The 20668-nt window shown below is 33.4% G+C and overlaps 1 protein-coding gene across 1 annotated transcript; it reads left to right on the top strand.

The window, feature by feature from the left end:
- The first annotated feature begins 5778 nt into the window (after positions 1 to 5778).
- LOC107954722 (trans-resveratrol di-O-methyltransferase) lies at positions 5779 to 7198 on the top strand. Its single transcript, XM_016890368.2, has 2 exons — positions 5779 to 6647; positions 6730 to 7198. The coding sequence occupies exons 1-2, from the start codon at positions 5868 to 5870 to the stop codon at positions 7033 to 7035; spliced, it is 1086 nt and encodes a 361-aa protein (XP_016745857.1). The 5' UTR covers positions 5779 to 5867; the 3' UTR covers positions 7036 to 7198.
- The last annotated feature ends 13470 nt before the right edge of the window (positions 7199 to 20668 follow it).

Here is a 20668-nt window from a genome sequence, read left to right as displayed (position 1 = left end):
TGCTTTGACACTATCAGGGATTACCAATTGTATTAACGAAAATATGAACAGGGCGTTAATAGAGGAATTTCGAATTGAAGAAATCACAACGGCAGTAAAGAATATAGCACCTTTAAAGGCTTTTAGAGTGGACAGCTACTCCACTTTGTTTTAACAAAAGTATTGGCATATTGCGAAGGAAGAAATAGTAAGTTTCTGCTTTGACATATTAAACATGAGGAAGGAGTTCGATGATATCAACAGTACAAGTATCGTGCTTATTCCAAAAGTCAATCAACCAAATAGTATGACACAATTCAGGTCGATCAACTCATGCAACGTGGTGTATAAAATTATTTCTGAAGTTGAGGTTAATAGATTCAGATCAGTATTAGACATTTGCATTGATGAAGCACAAGCAGCCTTTGTTTTAGGGAGACAGATCACGGATAATGCAATAATAACCTATGAAATACTGCAAACTTTGAAACAAAAGAAAGAAGGAACTAAGGGACAATTTGCACTGAAGTTGGACATGAGTAAATCCTATGACAAGATAGAATGGAGTTTTATTGGAAAGGTAATGAGAAAAATGTGATTTTACGAAGAATGGTTGAACTTAGTAATGGATTGTGTACGGACGGAGGAATACTTAGTTTTATTTAATGGGATCCGAGGTGAAAAATTCAGGCCATCAAGAGGTTTAAGACAAGGGGATCCCCTTAGCCCATATTTATTATTATTTTGTTCAGAAGGGTTCTCTTTTTTGTTGAAACATGCAAAAAATGAAAGATGTATTAAAGGAGTTCGACTAGGAAAAGTGGTCTAGCCTTAACCCTCCTATTTTTTTGCAAACGGTAGCATTTTATTCGGGGAGGCTAACTTGGAAGGAGAAAATGCAATAAAAGCAATAATTAACGAGTACGAAGGGGTGTCAGGCCAACTTATCTATTTTGATAAATATCTAATTTATTTTAGTAAAAATGTACATCGCGGAGTCAAAGAACAAATTGGAGGATCCCTTGAAATAAGAATTTCGAACAACCTAGAAAATTATCTCAGTCTTCCAACTATGATTGGCAAACAAAAAAAGGAGGCATTTGCAAATATTAAAGACAAATTTTTAAAGTGAATTGAAAACTGGAATAATAGGTATTTTTCACTTGGAGGTAAAGAAGTATTTATTAAGTCAATTTTACAAGCAGTTCCAGTTTACACGATGTGGTGTTTTTTATTACCCATTACTTTATGTCGTGTGCTTGAAAATATTATTAGTAAGTTTTGGTGGAGAAATTCTAAAATGGGGAAAGGGATACACTGGTGTGATTAGAAAAGTATGTGGAAACTGAAAGTAAAAGAAGGTCTAGGTTTTAGAGATTTGGCCAAGTTTAACATCGCATTGCTTCCAAAACAAGGATGGAAGTTAATGATGCAACCAGATTATTTTTTTTCTAGAGAAATGAAAGCTAAATACTACCCAAATAGTGAATTTCTAAAAGCAAGTTTAGGTTCACACCCATCTTATACCTGGCGGAGCATATGCAGCGCAAGAGGACTCCTAGAAGAAGGTCTGGGTTGGAGGGTTGGTAATAGCAAATCCATCAATGTTTGGAATGAGGCGTGGATTCCAGGACTTGGTCCAGGAAGAAACACAAGTCAGACCATTGATATATACTATACAACAGTTGTTGATTTAATTAACAATGAACAGTCTACCTGGAAAATAGAGGTCCTAAAAAAACATTTGGACGAAGACCAAGTACGTAGAATCATGACCATTCTAGTTGCTGGAATCAATATCAAGGATACCAGAGTATGGAGAGGTGATAACACAGGTGTGTATTCAGCTAAAAGTGGGTACAAATGGCTAAATAAAGAATATGCAACAATACTGCAAAGGGATATAATCCCTCCCCCAATAGACCTATAGACTCTACTATAGACTCTGGACCTTACAACAAGTAAGCAAGGTTAAAAATACATTTTGGAAAATAATAAACAATTACATACCTACATTCAATAATTTACAAGCAAGAAATCTGTCTAACGAATATCTACCCACTATGCCGAGTAATGGAGGAATCAGTGGCTCATGTTTTTTGGGAATTCATGATTTCAAAAGATATCATGCAAGGAGTGGGGATTGATATTTCTCCCAGCTTCCAAGTACAACAATGGAAAATCTAGTTAACAGAGATTTTTACCAACATGAATGAAGAACCAAGAAAATGTCTAGCTGTAATATCTCGAAAATTACTATTGTAATACCCCGAAAATTACTATAATAAGAAAGTAGGTATCCTTGATAGTAAAATAAGTAAATAAAGTGACAAAAAGGGAAATTTTGAGTTATGTCAACATTGTGAATTATATTATGACATATTAATTCAAGAAAGGATTAAATCGCAAAAGTGAGAAAAGTTTTGTTGCCCAAGAGTAAATACTCAAAATTTGAGGGTTAAAGTGTAAATACAAAAAAGTTGAAGGACTAATAGTGTAAATATTTTAAGGGTGTAATAATCTAGAAACTAAGGAAAATGGATGAATTAGGACCAAATTGAAAATGTAAAGAATTTTGAGGGACTAAATCACAATTTTACCAAATTAAGTGATGACTCAAGGATGAAATTTTTAAAGAATATAAAGGGCAAAATGGTCAATTAGAAGAGAGAGAAATCTAGAAGGCAATGATGATGTTGGTGATATTTTAGATTAATTAATTAAATAAATATTAGTTTATTAATATTTTAATTTGATTTTTAAATGATATTTTATTATTTTATTATTATTCTATTTAGTATATATATGGAAAGAAAGATGTAGAATCTTCATCTTCTTCCCATGCATCCAGCGTATGAAGAGAAAAGAAAGAAAGAAACTTTTTTTCTTTACAATTTGGTCGTTTCACTAAAAATTCACCATTTTCACTTAGAAATCAAAATAATTTTCATATCCATCAAGAGAAAAAGATACCAAGGAGACAATGAGAGCTAGAATATCAAGTTAGATTCAAGAAATAGAAGCTGGAGGAGAGAGAAAATCAAGTTAAAGATTGAAATCAATAGGACAATGTAAGAACATCAAGATTTCAATATATTTTTAAGTTTGTTATTATTGAAAAAGCATGGAAATGATGTTATAGTAGAGTTTTCTTAAATGAAGTCTTATGTTCTTGATATATTAGTGAAAGGAAATAAGAGAAAGTGATGGAAAATATTATAGAGAAAATGAATAAGGAAGTTATAAACTTAGTAATCAACATTTTGCACTAAAACAGTTTTGGACAGCAGCAGTAGGCTAACTTCGAAAAATCACCATAAATTATGGAAATCGAATTATAGGATGAAAAAAATATGGAATTAAATCTTATTAAGTCTAGTTTCTTATAGAAGAAACGGTGTAAGTAATGAAATAGTAAATCATGAGATATAATAAATTATGTGAGACAAGGTTAGAATGAATTAGGGTTCCCCTATTCTGACTTTGTAAAATCATAAAAAATTGGATAAAAATAATTATGAGATTAAATTTATATGTTTAAAATCCTGAATGAGTCTATTTTCAAGAGAAATAAACAGAAACATCATCCAAATTCTGTACGAGGAGATAATTAATTTTTAGTGAAGAAGGGTCAGAACTATCAGACAGCAGAATAGGGATGAATTTGAAGAATAAACTGTACTTATTGGCTAAACCAAAAATTCTGAAAATTTTATAGTAAGAATATATGTGAGTCTAGTTTTATATAAAATTAACAAATCTCAATTCGGAGTTTAATAGCTCAAGATATAAATAATTTTGTGACAATGACTCAAGTGTACACCTTTGAATGAACAAATAAATAAATAGTGAAATTATAGATAATGTTACATATAAGCATGTTATATACATTAAGGGTGTGGAATGGAGAGGAGGAGGTGGAAAATATATGATTATTCAACTAGCATGAGTTTTCATTAAAAATGGCTAATTTGCATGTTTTAGGTTCAGGGACTAAATTGAATAAAAGTAATATTTTAAGGATAAATTTATAAAAATGTCAAAAAGTGACCAAATTGCATGAAATGAATTGTTTTATTATTTAAATTAATAAATTGAATGAAATATTAATTTATATCAAGATTGAGTGAAAATTCGAAGGAAAATAGAAAATTACCAAAATATCTCTGAATTTGGGTATTTCTGCAATTTAGCCTAGTAAGTTCGTGTAACTTAAATTATATTCTTAGATGATTGAAATATATATATTGGATTGAGAAATTGATTTGAATTGTGAACATGAGAAATTGTGAATTGAATGAAATGAAAATGAAGGTTTGAATTATATGAGTAAATATCGGGTCTCGTAGGCCCTATTTGTTATGAATATAATATTTTGAGGATATGTTGTAAAGAATTATAAAAGCACGTTAATAATTTAAAAGTTTTAATTCGGATGAAATTTTGTAACTTGGTTTAATACGTATGCAAATGTATGTCTTCTAGTAATGCCTCGTACCCTATTCTGGCGTCGAATATGGGTAAGGGATGTTACAATGTGACACCGCCAGATTCGGTCGTAATGTTTAGACCGAGTTTGGGGTGTTACACTAGCAATATCCTTCTGGGCGATATGGTAGATAAGAAATAAGGTCCATCATCAAGGAGAAAAGTTGAACACATTCGAGGTAATAAAATTTATTAAAGCATATCAGGCAGAAAGCAATATCATTAATACTGAAACTGCAATAGCTACTAGACAAATCAATAGTATATGGGTTCAACCAAGAGCAAATATGATAACATGCAATTTTGGCATAGCATTTTGCAACAATACATTCAAATTAGTGATGGGAATATTGTTCAAGGACTGTGAAGGTCATATATTGGTTGCATGTACTTACCACAACACCTTTATAGCAGATGCCACCATAGTGGTGGCGAAAGCATGTCTTTAGGCAGTTTCGGTGTCTGAGGAACTAGGTTTTCAAGATCTGATAGTGGAAGGAGATTCCTTGACAGTAATAAAACAATTCTGTCATTAGAAGTGGATTAATTGTAGTATTGCAATGATTATTCAAGAAATTAAAGAAAGATGTTAGAGACTCGAAAACATTACCTACTTATTCGCTGGACAAATGGCGAACCAAGCGGCACGTGGTGGCGGAGGAAGGGAATGACTGGACAGAAACTAGGGTATGGATTGAGAAGGCCCCTCAAAGGGTAGAGTTAGTGGCTGAAAGGGACAGAAGTTTTTTGAATAGTGTTTGAAATGGGTTGGAAGAAATTAATGAAAAACGGATGATTTTGACAGTTTCTTTTTTCTATAAGAACTTCCATCAATGACGCTAAAAGTACAGATCATTCCAAAGTGGAATGATGGTGGTAGATGAAAGAGTGGATTTTAAGAGGAGAAATTGCTGGTTTTTTTATTCTAAAAAGTAGGATGTAGTCAATTTTTAGGGTTTGCTTCTTTTAGGTTGTTTCTTTGTTCCTTTTAGGACGAAACGATTTAAATCCCTTAAGAACAGGGTAGGGTACAACTTTAGCATTATTTAGGATTTGCTCCACCAACTGATGGATGTAGGAGAGTAGGACGTATTTAATTTTCAATTTTAATGGCATCCATTTCTTATTTCTTAAAAAAAATAGAGATAATTTTTTAATGTAGAATTAAGTTACTTGAATCTATGCATAAAATACCATTAATTATATATAAAATTAGTCAAATTATACTTTTTAAATGTTGCATTATAATCTACTAGTGGGTCTCTATGCTTTAATTTAAATAAATAATAATAATAATAACCTGCCTAAATCGTCAATAGAAAATGGCTGTGACTTGTGAGCGCTATAAATAGAGATCCAAACATTGAGGTTTAGCAATACCAATTACTTGATAAAAAGAAATGGATTTGATAAAAGGAGATGAGATTAATCTTGATGAGTTGCTTGAAGCTCAGGCTCATGTTTGGAACCATACGTTCAGATTCATAAGCTCAATGTCACTGAAATGCGCTGTCGAACTACAAATACCAGATATCATCCACAACCACGGCCAAGCCATGAATCTTTCAGACCTAGCTTTGGCTCTTGGTATCCATCATTCAAAACTCCACTGCCTCCATCGCCTCATGCGCATCCTCATTCATTCTGGCTTCTTTGCTGTATCCAAAACCAACCCAACTGACCAACAGAAAGCTTATGTCCTCACCCCTGTTTCTCATCTTCTCCGGAAGGACAATCCCTTGAGTTCAACTCCCTTCATACTCGGAATGCTTGACCCCGTTTTACTGAAACCATGGCAATATTTAAGTTCTTGGTTCCAAAACCTTGACCATCCTACAGCATTCAGCGCAGCTCACGGTGAGAGTATGTGGGATTATGCCGGGCATGAGCCGAGGATGAATCATTTCTTTAATGATGCGATGGCCAGTGACGGGCTTCTGGCGGCGAGCGTGGTGCTTAGTAAGTGCAAAGGAGTTTTTGAGGGGTTCAAGTCAGTGGTTGATGTTGCGGGTGGGACGGGAACCATAACCAAGGTACTTGCTAAGGCTTTTCCTCAAACGGAATTCACTGTATTTGATCTTCCCCATGTTGTTCATGGCTTGCAAGGATGTGAAAATTTGAAGTATCTTGGTGGAGACATGTTTGAAGGAGTTCCCCATGGAGATATGATCATGCTAAAGGTTTGTTTATTTTCTCTAATTAATTTTTTGTCTTGAAAATTAAAATTTAACCTTATTTTATTGATCACCTAATTTATTGCAGTGGATATTACATGATTGGAGTGACCAAGACTGTATAAAGATACTAGAGAGATGTAAAGAGGCAATTGGGAAGAAAGAAAATGGAGGGAAAATCGTGATTATGGACATTATAATTGGAAACCAAGAATTGGATGAGCATCAGTCTACCGAAACTAAGCTGTTTTTTGACATGGAGATGATGGTTTGTCTTGATAGCCAAGAAAGAAGCGAACAGCAATGGAGTAAACTGTTTGCTCATGCTGGGTTTAGTCACTATGAAACATATCACATTTTAGGTCTAAGGTGTCTCATTGAGTTATTTCCATAATTAATTATCTGTGTTAAAATCTTAAATAAAATTATAAAATTAATATAAAACATGAAAGTCGTGTTTATTATATTACTTTTTGTATTTTAACGAATGGGGTATGTTTGTGTCTTTCTTTTTTATTGTGTTTAAGATTATGATACGAGTAATGAAGTGTTGTATTCCCTTGTGTAAAATAAAGTTTTTATTGATTTTTCATAGGAGCAGTTTTTATTAAAGTGAGTATTCAATCGAATCGAGTGAAAAAGTTTCGAATTAATCAAGTTGACGAGTCTCGTTTTCTAATTTTAACTTGATTTGGATTCTCTTTTAATCGAGTAAAGTGAAATGAAATTCGAGTCAGGTCGAGTCCAGTAAAATTGTGCAAGTTAAACTAAAAAAATTAAACATGTCAAATTAAAGTCTTATTACAATATAACTAATTCAATGTTAGAGCAAATAAATTTGAAACTATATATATTTGAAAACTTTTTCAAATTAAAATAAGAGAAAAAATATTTTAGTATGATAAACTTAAATAGTTAATTTACTTATTTAGGTCTCGAAAATTATTATTTTAGAAAATTTTTAGTTTTCTTTTATATATTCTTTAGCATTTTTATAATTTTTTTAAAAATATAAATTTTGAAATTTTTATTAATATTTTAAAATTTTTTAAAATTATTTTGAAATTTTTTGTTGAGAGAGACTAATTTGTTCATTTTCAAATTTGACAAGGATCAAAGGGGTATTTACACTAATCTGTTATTTGAGTTATTCAAATTATTCAAGTTATTTGAATTGTAAAATTCAACTCGACTCAAATTCGAAACTTGAATTACTTTTTTGAGTTTATTAAAAAAATCAATTAATTCAAATAACACGATTCATTTCTCGAGTCAGTTTTGCTCACTAGTTTTCATTTGTTTTATTTATTTAAATTAAACTGTTGGAAGCCACATTATCTAGTTTTTACCCTTTGTGATTGACCACACCACATGATACTAGGCTTTTCTTATTTGCTCTTAGCATAATTAATATTTGGAGGTTAAGTTTTATTATTAGTTTTTGTACTTTGTAGAAGTTATAGATTTACTTTTTATACTTTAATTTGATTAATTTTAGTCTCTGTATTTTTTAAATTGGTCAATTTTAGTCCCTGCACTTTTCAAATTTTAAAATTTTAGTCATAATCTAAACAACAATTATTAAATTTGTTTGTTTAAATTCAATTACTAGTCATGTACTATACATACAATTGTAGATTTAGTCCATAATTTTCTATTATATTATTGTAAGTCGCAAATTTTGAAATTTTAATATTGGTGCAAATGACATTTGTTAATCTATTAACCGTACTTTAGTGAGCAATATGTGGAAATAATAAGCTAACATGGGATTACACATGTGATAATATGTTTGGTGAATCTAATTTTTGAAATAACAAAACTTAACTTAATGAATTTAACAATTATCATTTGGTAAGAACTGAAATCTTAAAATTTGAAAACTACAAGGACTAAAAATTACTAAATTATAGTGTAGGGACTAAATCCATATCTTTTGCAAAATACAGTGACTAATAGTAAAATTTAATCATATTTGAAAGTGTTTAGAGTTATTTACATAAATTCGACATAAATGTCAGATTACTTGTATAAATACTATACATTCATCTATATTATTTATAAAGAATTTAATTGAATTGATGTCAACCTTTAATCAAATTTCAATTCAATTGTAAAATTATTATAAGATCATTATTTCTACGAAGCAATAAATATTATTTTGTGTCATTTTCATATAAAATCATTAAATATATATAATTAAATTTGAACCTAGAACTTTTGTAACTTATACTCTCTCAACCTAGTCATTTCAATCAACTCTATATTTGGCTTTTATATAAAAAAAAATTCTTAAAAATTTTATTATATATCTACATGTAAGTGATGTAAGATATCAGACATGAACTCTTTGATATATATATATATATATAGAAAAGATAACTTTAACACCCAAAAATATGGCTTAGGAGTTTTAGGGATAATTTATGAATTTTAGCCTTAGAGTGTTCATAATTTTGCAACATGGTATATTGGTAATGTTTTCGATTATGGTTTTTAGAAAATTAAATCAATTCCTGAAAATGAGTTTTAAATACCTTTAATTTTGAACAAAAGACTAATTTGTAAAAGAGCCAAAGTTTAGAGTTTTTAAAATGCAATTAGACCAGATTTTAAAATCCAACCTCAAAACCCCCATTTATAGTTTTATTTTCACGTTAGTCTTATTCTCCTCTCATACTTGTGTCGTCCATAATTCTCTCAACTCCTCCAATCGATTTTGAATTCTAAATCCTAATTCCTTTTGATTTCTATCATCTCTCAAGTTATAAATCTTCATAGAAGTTAAGAAAAACACCCAAAAACACCATAGTTTTCTCCATTGTCAAGCTTGTGAGTATTTCGGGTTTTCAATCAAACGTTTAGTTTTTCAACATATAATGTAATGATTCAACTCCTAAATAGTTTTAAATGTTATTTAGTCTTTAAAGCTAAGTTTTTAGCCATTAAATCACATATTTTGAATAAAAGTCAAAAATTGGCTCATTAATGGTGAATTTTGAGATTTTTGGTAAAAACGTGGTTTCAAAGTATTTTTCAATTAGTTTTGATGTAGTTAGAAGTTTTCTACAATTACTTTGAAGTTTCGTTAAAGAATTCTTGAGTTTTAATGAATTTTCAGAAAATAGCTAAAAACATGTCAAAAAAGTCAATACCATGAATTGAGTAGTTTTGTGTAGTTTAAAGGTTGAGAATTAGTCGTTGATGAATAATTAGATGAATGAAAGGCGTTTTAGGTGAAAATATTAAGTGTAGATCGATATATTTTGATTTCAAGTTGGTTATGTTAAAGGTGTCGGCTACATGAGAACATAGCTTAGGCTTATGTTTTTTTTTGCTTGTGGTGAGTCCTTAGCTGATTTTTGAATGTATTTTTGTGCGAATTATTATGTTGAGGCTTCAGATTCGTTAGGACTTTCTAAGCGTAGTGATAAAGGCAAGGAAAAGCTAGTTTGATCTTTAAACGAAAGTGTAATTGGTGAGTGTTTGGCATAATTGCTTGTGGACATGATTCAATGTGTTAATTGGGAATTTAGTAGTAGGCTAAAACCTTACTCTAAATTTCGAGTGTAAGCTTTCTCTTACCTATGTTATCTTGTGAATTATGTGAATATGTGAATTGAGATAAGATGCTATAACATGTGATATGTGGTTATGATAACCATTGTGAAAGTGCAAATGTGTACATGTTATGTATTTGTTAAATGTTAGCGACTATATTTTGTTAAAGATACAAATATGCAGTGATAGGGCATGGATAACCGGTGAGTGATATGTGTTTGATTTTGGATATTTTGGCCTTGTTATCTTGAAACCATTGGATATAGTTGGCATGCCATAGGATTGTGAGTACTCACCTATATGTATAGTGATTTTGGGTGTTGAGGCCCTGGGACATGCTGGAGGGATAAGGGAATGTGAGTTAAGCTCCATTCAACGGGACATGTGAGGTGAAATAAGGAGAGTGTTAGCTTTATGCTTCATTTTTGGGACATGTTTGACTTTATGAGTCTATGTGGTGTGTTGGAGATCTGTGTATCCGATGAATGATTATAGAACTAACTTTTATGTTTCATAGCTCAAGTGTTAAATTATCTTAAATTATGAATATGTATGTATTATGTTATGTGCTTATATGATATGTAACCGTATGCAATTTATCTATAAACATATTTTTGAGTATTGTGATATATGCTTAAATGTTATGTGATTATATAAGTATTATGATATATGCTTGAATGTTATGTGATTATATGAGTATTATGATATATGCTTAAATGCTATGTGATTAAATGAGTATTGTGATATATCTTTGAAAGTTATGTGATTATATGAGTATTGTGATATATGCTTAAATGTTATGTGATTATATGTGTAATGTGATATACGCTTAAAAGTGAATATGATTACCATGTAAATGAACTAGTAAATAATACACGAGTAAGTATATTATGACACTAGAGTTGGAACCACTGAGGTTGTGCTATATGGTTGCTTCATTAATGCTTGATGAATTGTTTGCATGGTAGTTGTTCTAGGCATTCATTGATCTTGTTAAGCTCACCCACTCCTTTTTTTACCATCGCAGATTAGTTGTGTGCCGGTGTGAGCGGTGTGGTTCCAAGGGGTGATCCAAGCAAGTCCATTTTCGCGATTTTGTAGGTATTGTTGTTATTTGTTTATATTTTGGGAATAAAGGCAATGTGGTATACTTTTACTAATATTTTCCATGACATTTTGGATGCCTTTATAGACTATTTGTTCACAAGTTTAGGAGATTCATTTCATATTATGTTGATTATTGCTCGAACTTACCTTCGATGTTTGAGATTGTTACTACTACCATTTTGGTGTTTATTTGATGATGATATGATAGCATGATAAATTGGTACAAGTTGGAATGACTTATATGCTTAAAAATGTTATTTTTTTGGTCTGAAGCAGAGGTATCGATATTTGTGTTGTAAAAATGATACCTCTGTTATTTAAAATGTGTAGGAAGCCAAAATCGTAAATTGGTATCGATACTTTTGTAAAGGTATCGATATTTTCTGAGACTTGAATTTTAGATGATAAATAGAATACCGATTTGGTATTGATTTTACATAAGATATTGATATCGTGCAAGGAAAATATCAATACCCATGTCCTAGTATCGATGCCTATGTGATTGTCTTGGAAATTTTGCTAACTGGTCCTAATGTATGTTCAGTTATTATTATAATTTTATGTAAAGTATGCTTGACATGTTCTAATGATGATTAATAAATGTTTAACTAAAAATTTATAAGACCACTAAGAAAGAGGATGATTTCTTAATAATGTGACAATTTACTATGAGTATGACATGAGACGGTCGTGTGACATCTTTATATTCAGGCTTGGCAACCAAGCTGGGTATAGGGTGTTACAATAACAGATATAAACCTAAATGTTATTCATAGTTCATACTCTTACAAAAAAATTACATATATTTCCCTTTTATCTATTTTCCCTCCATATGTGTCTTGGCAAAAAGAAAAAGAAAAAAAATCATGTATGACGTCTAAAAGTACATATAGGAAGAACCTTAATTATTTCGACAATGTGTAGACCAAATAATCCGACGGTGTGTGGTAGAGGAAGAAATGGAAGACATATTGTTAGGGTGTCACACGTCACCGTGTAGAGGTCATTTTACAGGAAGAAGAACAACATAGAAAATACTTCTATCAAGATTTTATTGGCCTACGATGATCAAAGATTCCTACGAATTTTCACAATGATGTGATAGATGTTAGTGACAAGGTAGCATTTCAGAAAGGGACAAAATGCCACAAACCAAAATTCTGGAGGTAGAAATTTTCGATGTCTGGGGCATTGATTTCATGGGCCCATTTCCCAGTTATTTTGGCAATCAATATATTCTCCTAGCAGTAGACTATGTATCAAAATGGGTGGAAGCAATAGCACTACCAGCTAATGAAATTAAAGTTGTAGTTTGGTTTTTACGTAAGAACATCTTTTATCAATTTGGGAACCCCATAGCACTTTTTATAGACAAGGGATCACACTTTTGCAACAAGCAGTTAGAGGCAGCTTTAGCAAAGTATAGTGTCAAACATCGGGTCACTACAACATACCACCCTCAAGCTAATGGGCAGGTGGAAGTATCAAATCGAGAAGTGAAATAGATATTGGAGAAGACAGTGAACCCAAATCAGAAAGATTGGAGTACACGACTGGATGACGCATTATGGGCATATTGAACAGTACAGAAAACTCCATTAGGTATGTCTCATTACAGACTAGTCTGCGGAAAGAACTGTCATTTGCCAATTGAGTTGGAGAAAAAACATATTAGGCTATCAAGGAACTGAACTTAGTCCCCCATTTAGCTAGAGAAGTGTGCCTATTTCAGTTGCATTAGTTGGAAGAATTTTTATTCATAGCCTATGAAAATGCAAAAATGTACAAAGAGATGATCAAGAAATGAACATTTCTACTAGGGCAACATGTATTATTGTTTAACTCTAGGCTGAAATTATTTCCAGAAAAATTGTGATCAATATGGACAAAACCATACACAGTAAAACAAGTGTCCCCTCATGGAGTAGTAGAACTGACAACCAATAGAGGTGCAACATTCATTGTTAACGGGCAAATGTTGAAGCACTATTTTGGGGGCAACATTGAAAAAACATGCGAGAAGCAAATATTGGAATGTAGAGTACTAATAGAAGTGAATGACAAATTAAAGGACTTGGATAAAAAATGAAGTTGGGATCCAGATGAATCAGGGAGTCATACTTTAAGTTTAGTGAAGAATATTTGCGCTCGTGTTATAAAATTTATACAGTGTACCACTAGCTAGTTTAGTTAACTTTTTGTATAGTTTGTAACACTCCATAGTCAAATTTAACTAACACATCCCTTATTATAATAAACATTTTCAAAATAATACAAGACATATATTATTGATAACATCGTTACTAATTGACTTCACAATCTCAAAAATCTCTTTCAATAATAACACTATAAATTAAAGTATAACGATTTCACAATGTAACTCTAACCTATTGATTATTTACTTAGTGTTGGAATAATAATCTGAGCACTTAGTTACAGATATGACTAAACCCCTAGGGCTCCACCTCTAGGTCACCTCACTGTATGCATATTACATCAAGGAGCATGTCTATCCGAGCATGATAGATTTTGGCCTAGTCCCTCCTCGAACTATCGAATTTCCTTTATTACCTGCAATACATAATAACAATTACGCAAGTTTTAATGAACTTAGTATGTTTTCATACCTTATTATACAACGCTATAATGCTTATTATCTATATGGGAACAGCTCGCCAATCTCATTGGCGTAACCTATACATTATACAAACTAGTTCACTCGTACTTCCCATAATATCTTCAATAATATCGTCACTTATTTACTCATGCATCATGGAGAACAATTCCTTTTAATTGTTTATAGTCAATCTACAACTGACTACTTAATAACAACAGGTTTCACGTTCGACTATACCAAGTCTTGCACACCCAAAGCTTCCACTAATAGATGTAATACCAAGATACAAATTTAATAACAATTGACCTTGGTGAATTATCCTTGTGAACTCTAGCTTCATTAGTTGCCTATGCGGACCCTTATGCAACTACTTCCTTGAGAGGAAATTTTTACAGATTCTTACTTGTAGACTTATGAAAGAAAACCCATAGATGATACCCATAATGCATCTTGCACCAATATATACAGATAATCAGATAAGACAATCTCAGTGAATAGACCTTATTGCTGACTATTAATAGCAGCTTATCCTAATGGAATCAGATCGTATTACGATCCTCACAGATTCCTGTTTCAGACGTAACTCTGTATATTAATGTTTAACGAAGCATACTAACGAATTCATAATGAAGACCCCCATAACAAAATAATAAGAAGATCAACTCATCTCAATCCAGTCGACAAATATGGCGGATCGTCATATTCTGCCTTTGTCTCGCAATGACAGATAACCTATTTGTGGTCCACTTAGAAACAAGTAACATATAGGTGGATTCTTAAGACTCAATCACCTAATGGCGAAATCATACTTATGAAATAGTCCTGATGGACGATTGTTTCTTTCATATTTGGACTCGCATAATAGATATAGCTCAATCTTATCCAACTTATCAAGCGAATCCCATATTTGTGGAGAGATAGATGCGAACACATACATACAGATTCACATGCGCGATTTTTATCTCGCAGACCTCTACTGGGTTTTACCACCTAGACAAGCCAGGTGAATTCATAAAGCGAATTACTTTACAAATCTTCTTGGGTCTTGTCATGGCCATGGACTTGCATTCATTCATACATCCCATAAAGGGCTCTCATATATTGGTGTACACCTTTCTCTATACAATCTGTCTGAACCTCCGCAAAGCCACATATCATTAACATTCATTTTTTGATATAGTCTGCCTGAACTTCCACAAATCTTCCTTGTTAATTCGAACACTTACGTGTTCCCCCGCAAGGTCGGGACGTTCACCATTCATGATTTTCATTTAGATGCCATACTGGAAGCAAATCACATATCGTATTCCCTTCTCCATCTTTCATCTCAATCACACTTCGGCAACCTTCCATAACTCCACATAATTCATACACATGCATTTCATGCACAGACATACTATCAACACCACTGTTCATGCACGACACACATTACGCCAACATTTCATGCATTTTCATACCAACACAACAAACCTAACAATAAATCAATATTAAGCTATAGAGTAAGTCATTATTCCACAACATTCAGCCATAGAATAATGTATTATTTGCTCAACACTTAACAAAACATGCCCATTTCACAACACTAAAAATAAATGAATAATTGTAAAGTCCTGAGTTCTGGAACTCACCTAGAAGTTGATTCCAAAACCTTATACTTAGCTTTTTTTATTTCTACCGAACTCTCCAGCTTACAAAACATAACTATTTCAAAATACTCAACTAAGATAGTTCATCGTCATAAAAACCAACAAAATTTTACGTGTAGAAGCCATTAAAATGATTATCCACAACTTTATCCAAAACATGAAAAAATTGATGGATAGCTGAAATCCTTAACTTTCTTTCCTTTACTTAAATCTGTGACATAGAAAGGTTAATAAGCTTACCAACTTGATAAAATATCCATTACTTATGCACAAACATTAGCTTCTTTCCACCATATAGACCGCTCTTTATCTTTCTTTCCTTCAACCACACCAATGAAAAAGATGAAGAGAGAACAAAAAACTGAAGGAACCACATTGGAGAGTAACATCTCTCCTATGTATACTACTCATGCATTTCCTTTACCTATCCCAAACTAAACAGCCAAGTGTACACATCCATAATCATCATGTCTCCCACTTAATTATTCCTGGTTTAAACTCAATGGAACTAAGGTTGAAATTAAACCTTTTACCAACCAATCCGCCAATTGCTCTTATTTCCACTAGAGCCGCTCAATTGTAAGCTTTTCAATTTAATCCTCAAAATTTTCATTCCAAATTTAATGTTTCGGGGTGTGACATAGTTAGTATATTAGGATTACACATTAAAAGGAAAAAAAGGGAGGCTATTTGGGACGTTATTATAGGCCAAAGGAGAATAAGGGGTCAAACACGCAAAAAATGAGCTTTTAAGAGGTTAAGGTTGTGTTGCAACACTAAATTCCTAGTCTCGCGATACGACACTTCGAATACTCCAGTAGTTCCGAAAACAGGCTAGTGGCACAACATTGAACTTTGGTGTTGCAACATGATACTATGAACCAAAATAATTCCAACATATAGGGTCAAGAACAGTACGTGTTAAGTGCTGACTAGGTATCTTTTCGACATTGCCACGACATTTGTGTTTGCAAACTGTCCATAGTTTGGCCTAGCAAACCTTTAACCTTCGCTTTTTTTTCTACACCCTGCACATTCCAAACATTCGCCAAACAAATCCCTCTAACAAGCGGTTAAAAGCAACATGTAATAATAATTAAGCGTAACCCAAGCTCTTTAATGGAATGCTTTAAAAATGCCAATGCAATATCCTAAAATGCAACTAAAAACACCTAATTATAGGCAATTAACTAAGTCTAAGGGCATGAAATATAACTCTTTTCAAGAGTTATCACACCCCCAAACCCGATTCATAGGTTGCCCTCAAGCGAAGTATGCATGAATACAAAAATTTCCACGGCAAACATAACGACCTTTGTATTGCCAGACCATTTAGAGAGTATTTTATACTTCAATTCTCAACAATCTTCTATGTCTAAAAATTTGTTCAAGTTTCATATGTTTGTTTTGGAAAGTTAGTGGAAAAAGTATTGTCCTAAAAGCGAAATTCCTTAGTGCTCATGTGTGCGTTTTGACTATAGCAAGTGTCTCCTTATTTACTTACTTCATCTTTTACCTAAACTCAGATTTCTTTTTAACCTTGGCCTTAGATTTTCTCAAAAATTTTTTGAAAAACCAATTAGGGGGTTCAGCTCGTCACACGATTCTTTGACTCGATAATTACAATGGGGTATACACTGAATTGATGGGTAAGTCAACCATGTCATGGTTTGAATAGAACTCACTGATGAAGCTAAGGCTTTTGACTTAGAAGATGGATGGAGAAAACAACTACCTTCTTAGCTACTCAGCTTACTATTACAGTGGAGTGCCCTAAATTTCATTTTCTTTACTTCACACTCTTGTCTAAGCTTACGTTTCTAACCAACAATATGATGGAGGAAACACAATGTTGCTGACTTATTCGACAATTCTAAGCATTGAAGTGTCTTATGGCATTTCTTTGGTTTTCCTTAAGCTCCACCACTTATTAATTTTTTGAGTATTGCCCTGGAAGCTTTACTGAGCTTAGCTTCTAGAATCTCTAAATTTATTAAAAAAAACTCGCTACAGTCCAATTGTAATTGAATTTAGGACATCTCATTTCTAGGGGTCGATTAGGCAAACTATCATAAGCTAAATTTACATAATCCTCTGTCACATCATAGGCAAAAATACATTCATGATAGTCTAACCTTGCATTGGCAATTACGTGTGTCATGGAAAAAAAAATTTGGCTACACTAAAATGTCATGGTAAAATGAACATGCTTAACTAAATACATAATGCATCCTAAATGACCAACACACCCCTAAACCTCAAGGATGCATTGTCTTCAATGCATGAACATACATGTAACATGAACGCAATGTCGTAGCGAAACGAATTTACACATACAATGTCATGGAAAAATATGAATGCATGACGCAATAAGAGGAAGAGAACTCCTCTGGCTTGGAGCTTGGTTATTGTTACTTCAATGTCTACAGGTGGACTTGTGTGCCTTATACTTAAAATGCATCTTCCTTTTCAACACTTGGATCAACACGTCTTCCCCTTCTTTTTCAAACTTGGTGATCTCACCAATAATGCGGTGGATTTTATGGTCTTCTACGGACATTGCTTTGGTTGGTGTGGGTGGGATAGCTTTAGTATTGTCCTCCAGTGGTGTAGTTGTAGGGGTTGCTTCTTCTGTCCCCTCGTGATTGGCTACTATGTTGATCGATTCAGTCTTGCCAACTTCTTCCTCAGGTGCTTGGGTTCTTTTTCTACAACAGCGGATTTGGTACTTGCGAGCTTTGCCTCAATTAGCTTTGCTTCGCCCATCTCTTCTTCGATAGATGCCTGTAGTTCCTTAGGAAATCGGGGAGCATACGCATGGGCTTAGTAAAATTCTTCTGAAGGGACCTCTTTATGGTAGCATCTCACTTCTCCATAAACGCCTAGAAAATGGCCATTCTTTCTTGTACCTTTTTCACGTCCGCAGTAATTTGAAGTTTTTGAGTGTCAAAGAGAGTGAGTCGCTTCTGCAACTAATCGAGGGAGTTGAGCACTTGCTACTCAAACAAATTGTTGGAGGTAGAAGATATTGCCATGACAAAAGTTTGCCTGGATAATGTAGATGCTAAGCCATATAGTTGTTACCGCGACAATTCCTCTCTAGATATCTTAGCCACAATCACCCTTGTCATTTCCCCTTTATTGTGGGTTACATCGTCGCTGGGCTGGACTGGGACATTGGCGTGATGGCAAAGTGCAGTGACTAGTGACGAGAAGTTGAGACTCGCATTTTTTTGCATACAATGGTGGACTTCATTGAAGATTATCTTGCCCACATTAATCCATCGGCCCGTCATTATAGAGTGTAGCAGCAGCATTCGCTCCTTGGATATTCTAGGGTTATGGGTAGAGGGAACTAACAACATCTTTAAGAACTGGTACCAGAATCTGCAACTGGGCTTTAGTGACACCCTGTCAATTGCGTAGTAGTCCTACCGACATATAGTGCACTGGGTTACTTCAACCAAAGGTCTTTAAGGACTTGGTTCAACCCATTCGAGGTGATGGTTGCAGCAAACTGAGAGTGCTCATCTTGTACGACTGAGAGCCCAAATTGGGCGTTGATGCTATCTTCATCAAACAACACAGACGCCCTTCTAACATAGATGAGAAAGCATAGTTAGGCGACGTGATTTGAGCATAGAATTCACGAACAAGCTTGCTCAAAACGTCCTTAGAGTGTAGGCAAAATATCTATCAACTGTACTTTTCCATCACGGATGAGATAAAAGCATCATAACCCATGAAAGGTTCATCATTGAATAGAAAACCCTTTTCAAGGAAAAATGACCTCTTTGATATATTGTTTTTGTACTTCTATTTTGCTACAGTATTGAAGAATGGTCACGGTGACACGATGATTGTTTGGGGGGTAAGCGTTCTAGCCATTGTTGAGGTTTAGGTGACGAAAATCGCCGATTAAGAGGAAAAAGGGGAAAGTTTTCAGTTGCTTAAGGGGCAATAAGTAGCTTTGAGGGACACAAGGGTTAGGGTAATTATAAGGAGAAGTGAGGAATTAGGGCATAGGTAAAGGTAGAGGCAACAGTATAGGTAGTAATTATTACCTGAAGTGGTTGATTTGATAGGCATGCAATGGGAATTGAAGGGAAATAGAAAAATTGATGCCAAGTGTTTTGGGGAAATTTCCATTGGGCCTAACCACCACAGATGGGCCCCAACCTCTCAACTTCCTTCAAAAACTGGGACAACTTAGCCTTCTTAACTATCTCCTTTCTCAAGAGCTACGCAACCACTGCCATGGCACTACATTCTATTATGTTCATCTTCTCACTTCTTCCTAAATAACATCTGCACTACAAAGTAAAAAAAAATTATTAATTTGAAAAAAAGATAAATTTAATAACTAGGAGAAACATAAAAATTGCAGAAATAAAATGAAAAAAGGTATCGAGATGCTGAGGTTACACATCTCGAAGGTCAATGGATAGTTTGTCTCGATCCATATAAGCACCCTAGTAGTGTTTTAAGTGTTGTCCATTGACTTTAAATATGACCCCTTGTCTGTATATCCCTGATATCAATTGCTCCATGACGGTATACTTTGGCTACTTTAAAGGGACCTAACCAGCGGGATTTCAATTTGTCAAGGAACAATTTCAACATTGAGTTGAATAACAACACCTGTCATCCTAGTTCAAATCGTCGTGGCATAATTCTCTTATCATGCTAGTGCTTGGTCTTCTCCTTATAAAGTTTAGCATTCTCATACACTTGCACCCTAAATTCTTCCATCTCATTTAACTCAAGCAATATTCTATTGCTAGCAGCTTTCAAATCCATGTTCAATTGCTTCACAGCCCAATCTACCCTGTGCTCTAACTCAACCGAAAAATGGCATGGTTTTCCATAGACGAGCTTAGATTGTGACATTCCTAACAGAGTTTTGTAAGCAGTGCAATATGCCCATAAGGCTTCATCCAATATTAAGGACCAATCCTTACTGTTTGGATTAACAACCTTCTCTAAAATATGCTTAATTTCCTTGTTGGAAATTTCAGCTTGCCTATTGGTTTGCAGATGATATGTCGTGGCAATCTCTTGTTTTACTCTGTACCTATGCAAAGTGTCAGAAAAAA

The sequence above is a fragment of the Gossypium hirsutum genome, chromosome D07, assembly GCF_007990345.1.
Source record: "Gossypium hirsutum isolate 1008001.06 chromosome D07, Gossypium_hirsutum_v2.1, whole genome shotgun sequence".
Classification (NCBI taxonomy): Eukaryota; Viridiplantae; Streptophyta; class Magnoliopsida; order Malvales; family Malvaceae; genus Gossypium; species Gossypium hirsutum.
This window is presented reverse-complemented; position numbering and strand designations above follow the sequence as displayed.

Excerpts from the sequence above, each read along its gene's own strand:
- LOC107954722 (XM_016890368.2), top strand. The coding sequence starts at position 5,868 with ATGGATTTGATAAAAGGAGATGAGATTAATCTTGATGAGTTGCTTGAA. Across the intron at positions 6,648-6,729 it reads GAGATATGATCATGCTAAAG|TGGATATTACATGATTGGAG; the intron begins GTTTGTTTATTT and ends AATTTATTGCAG.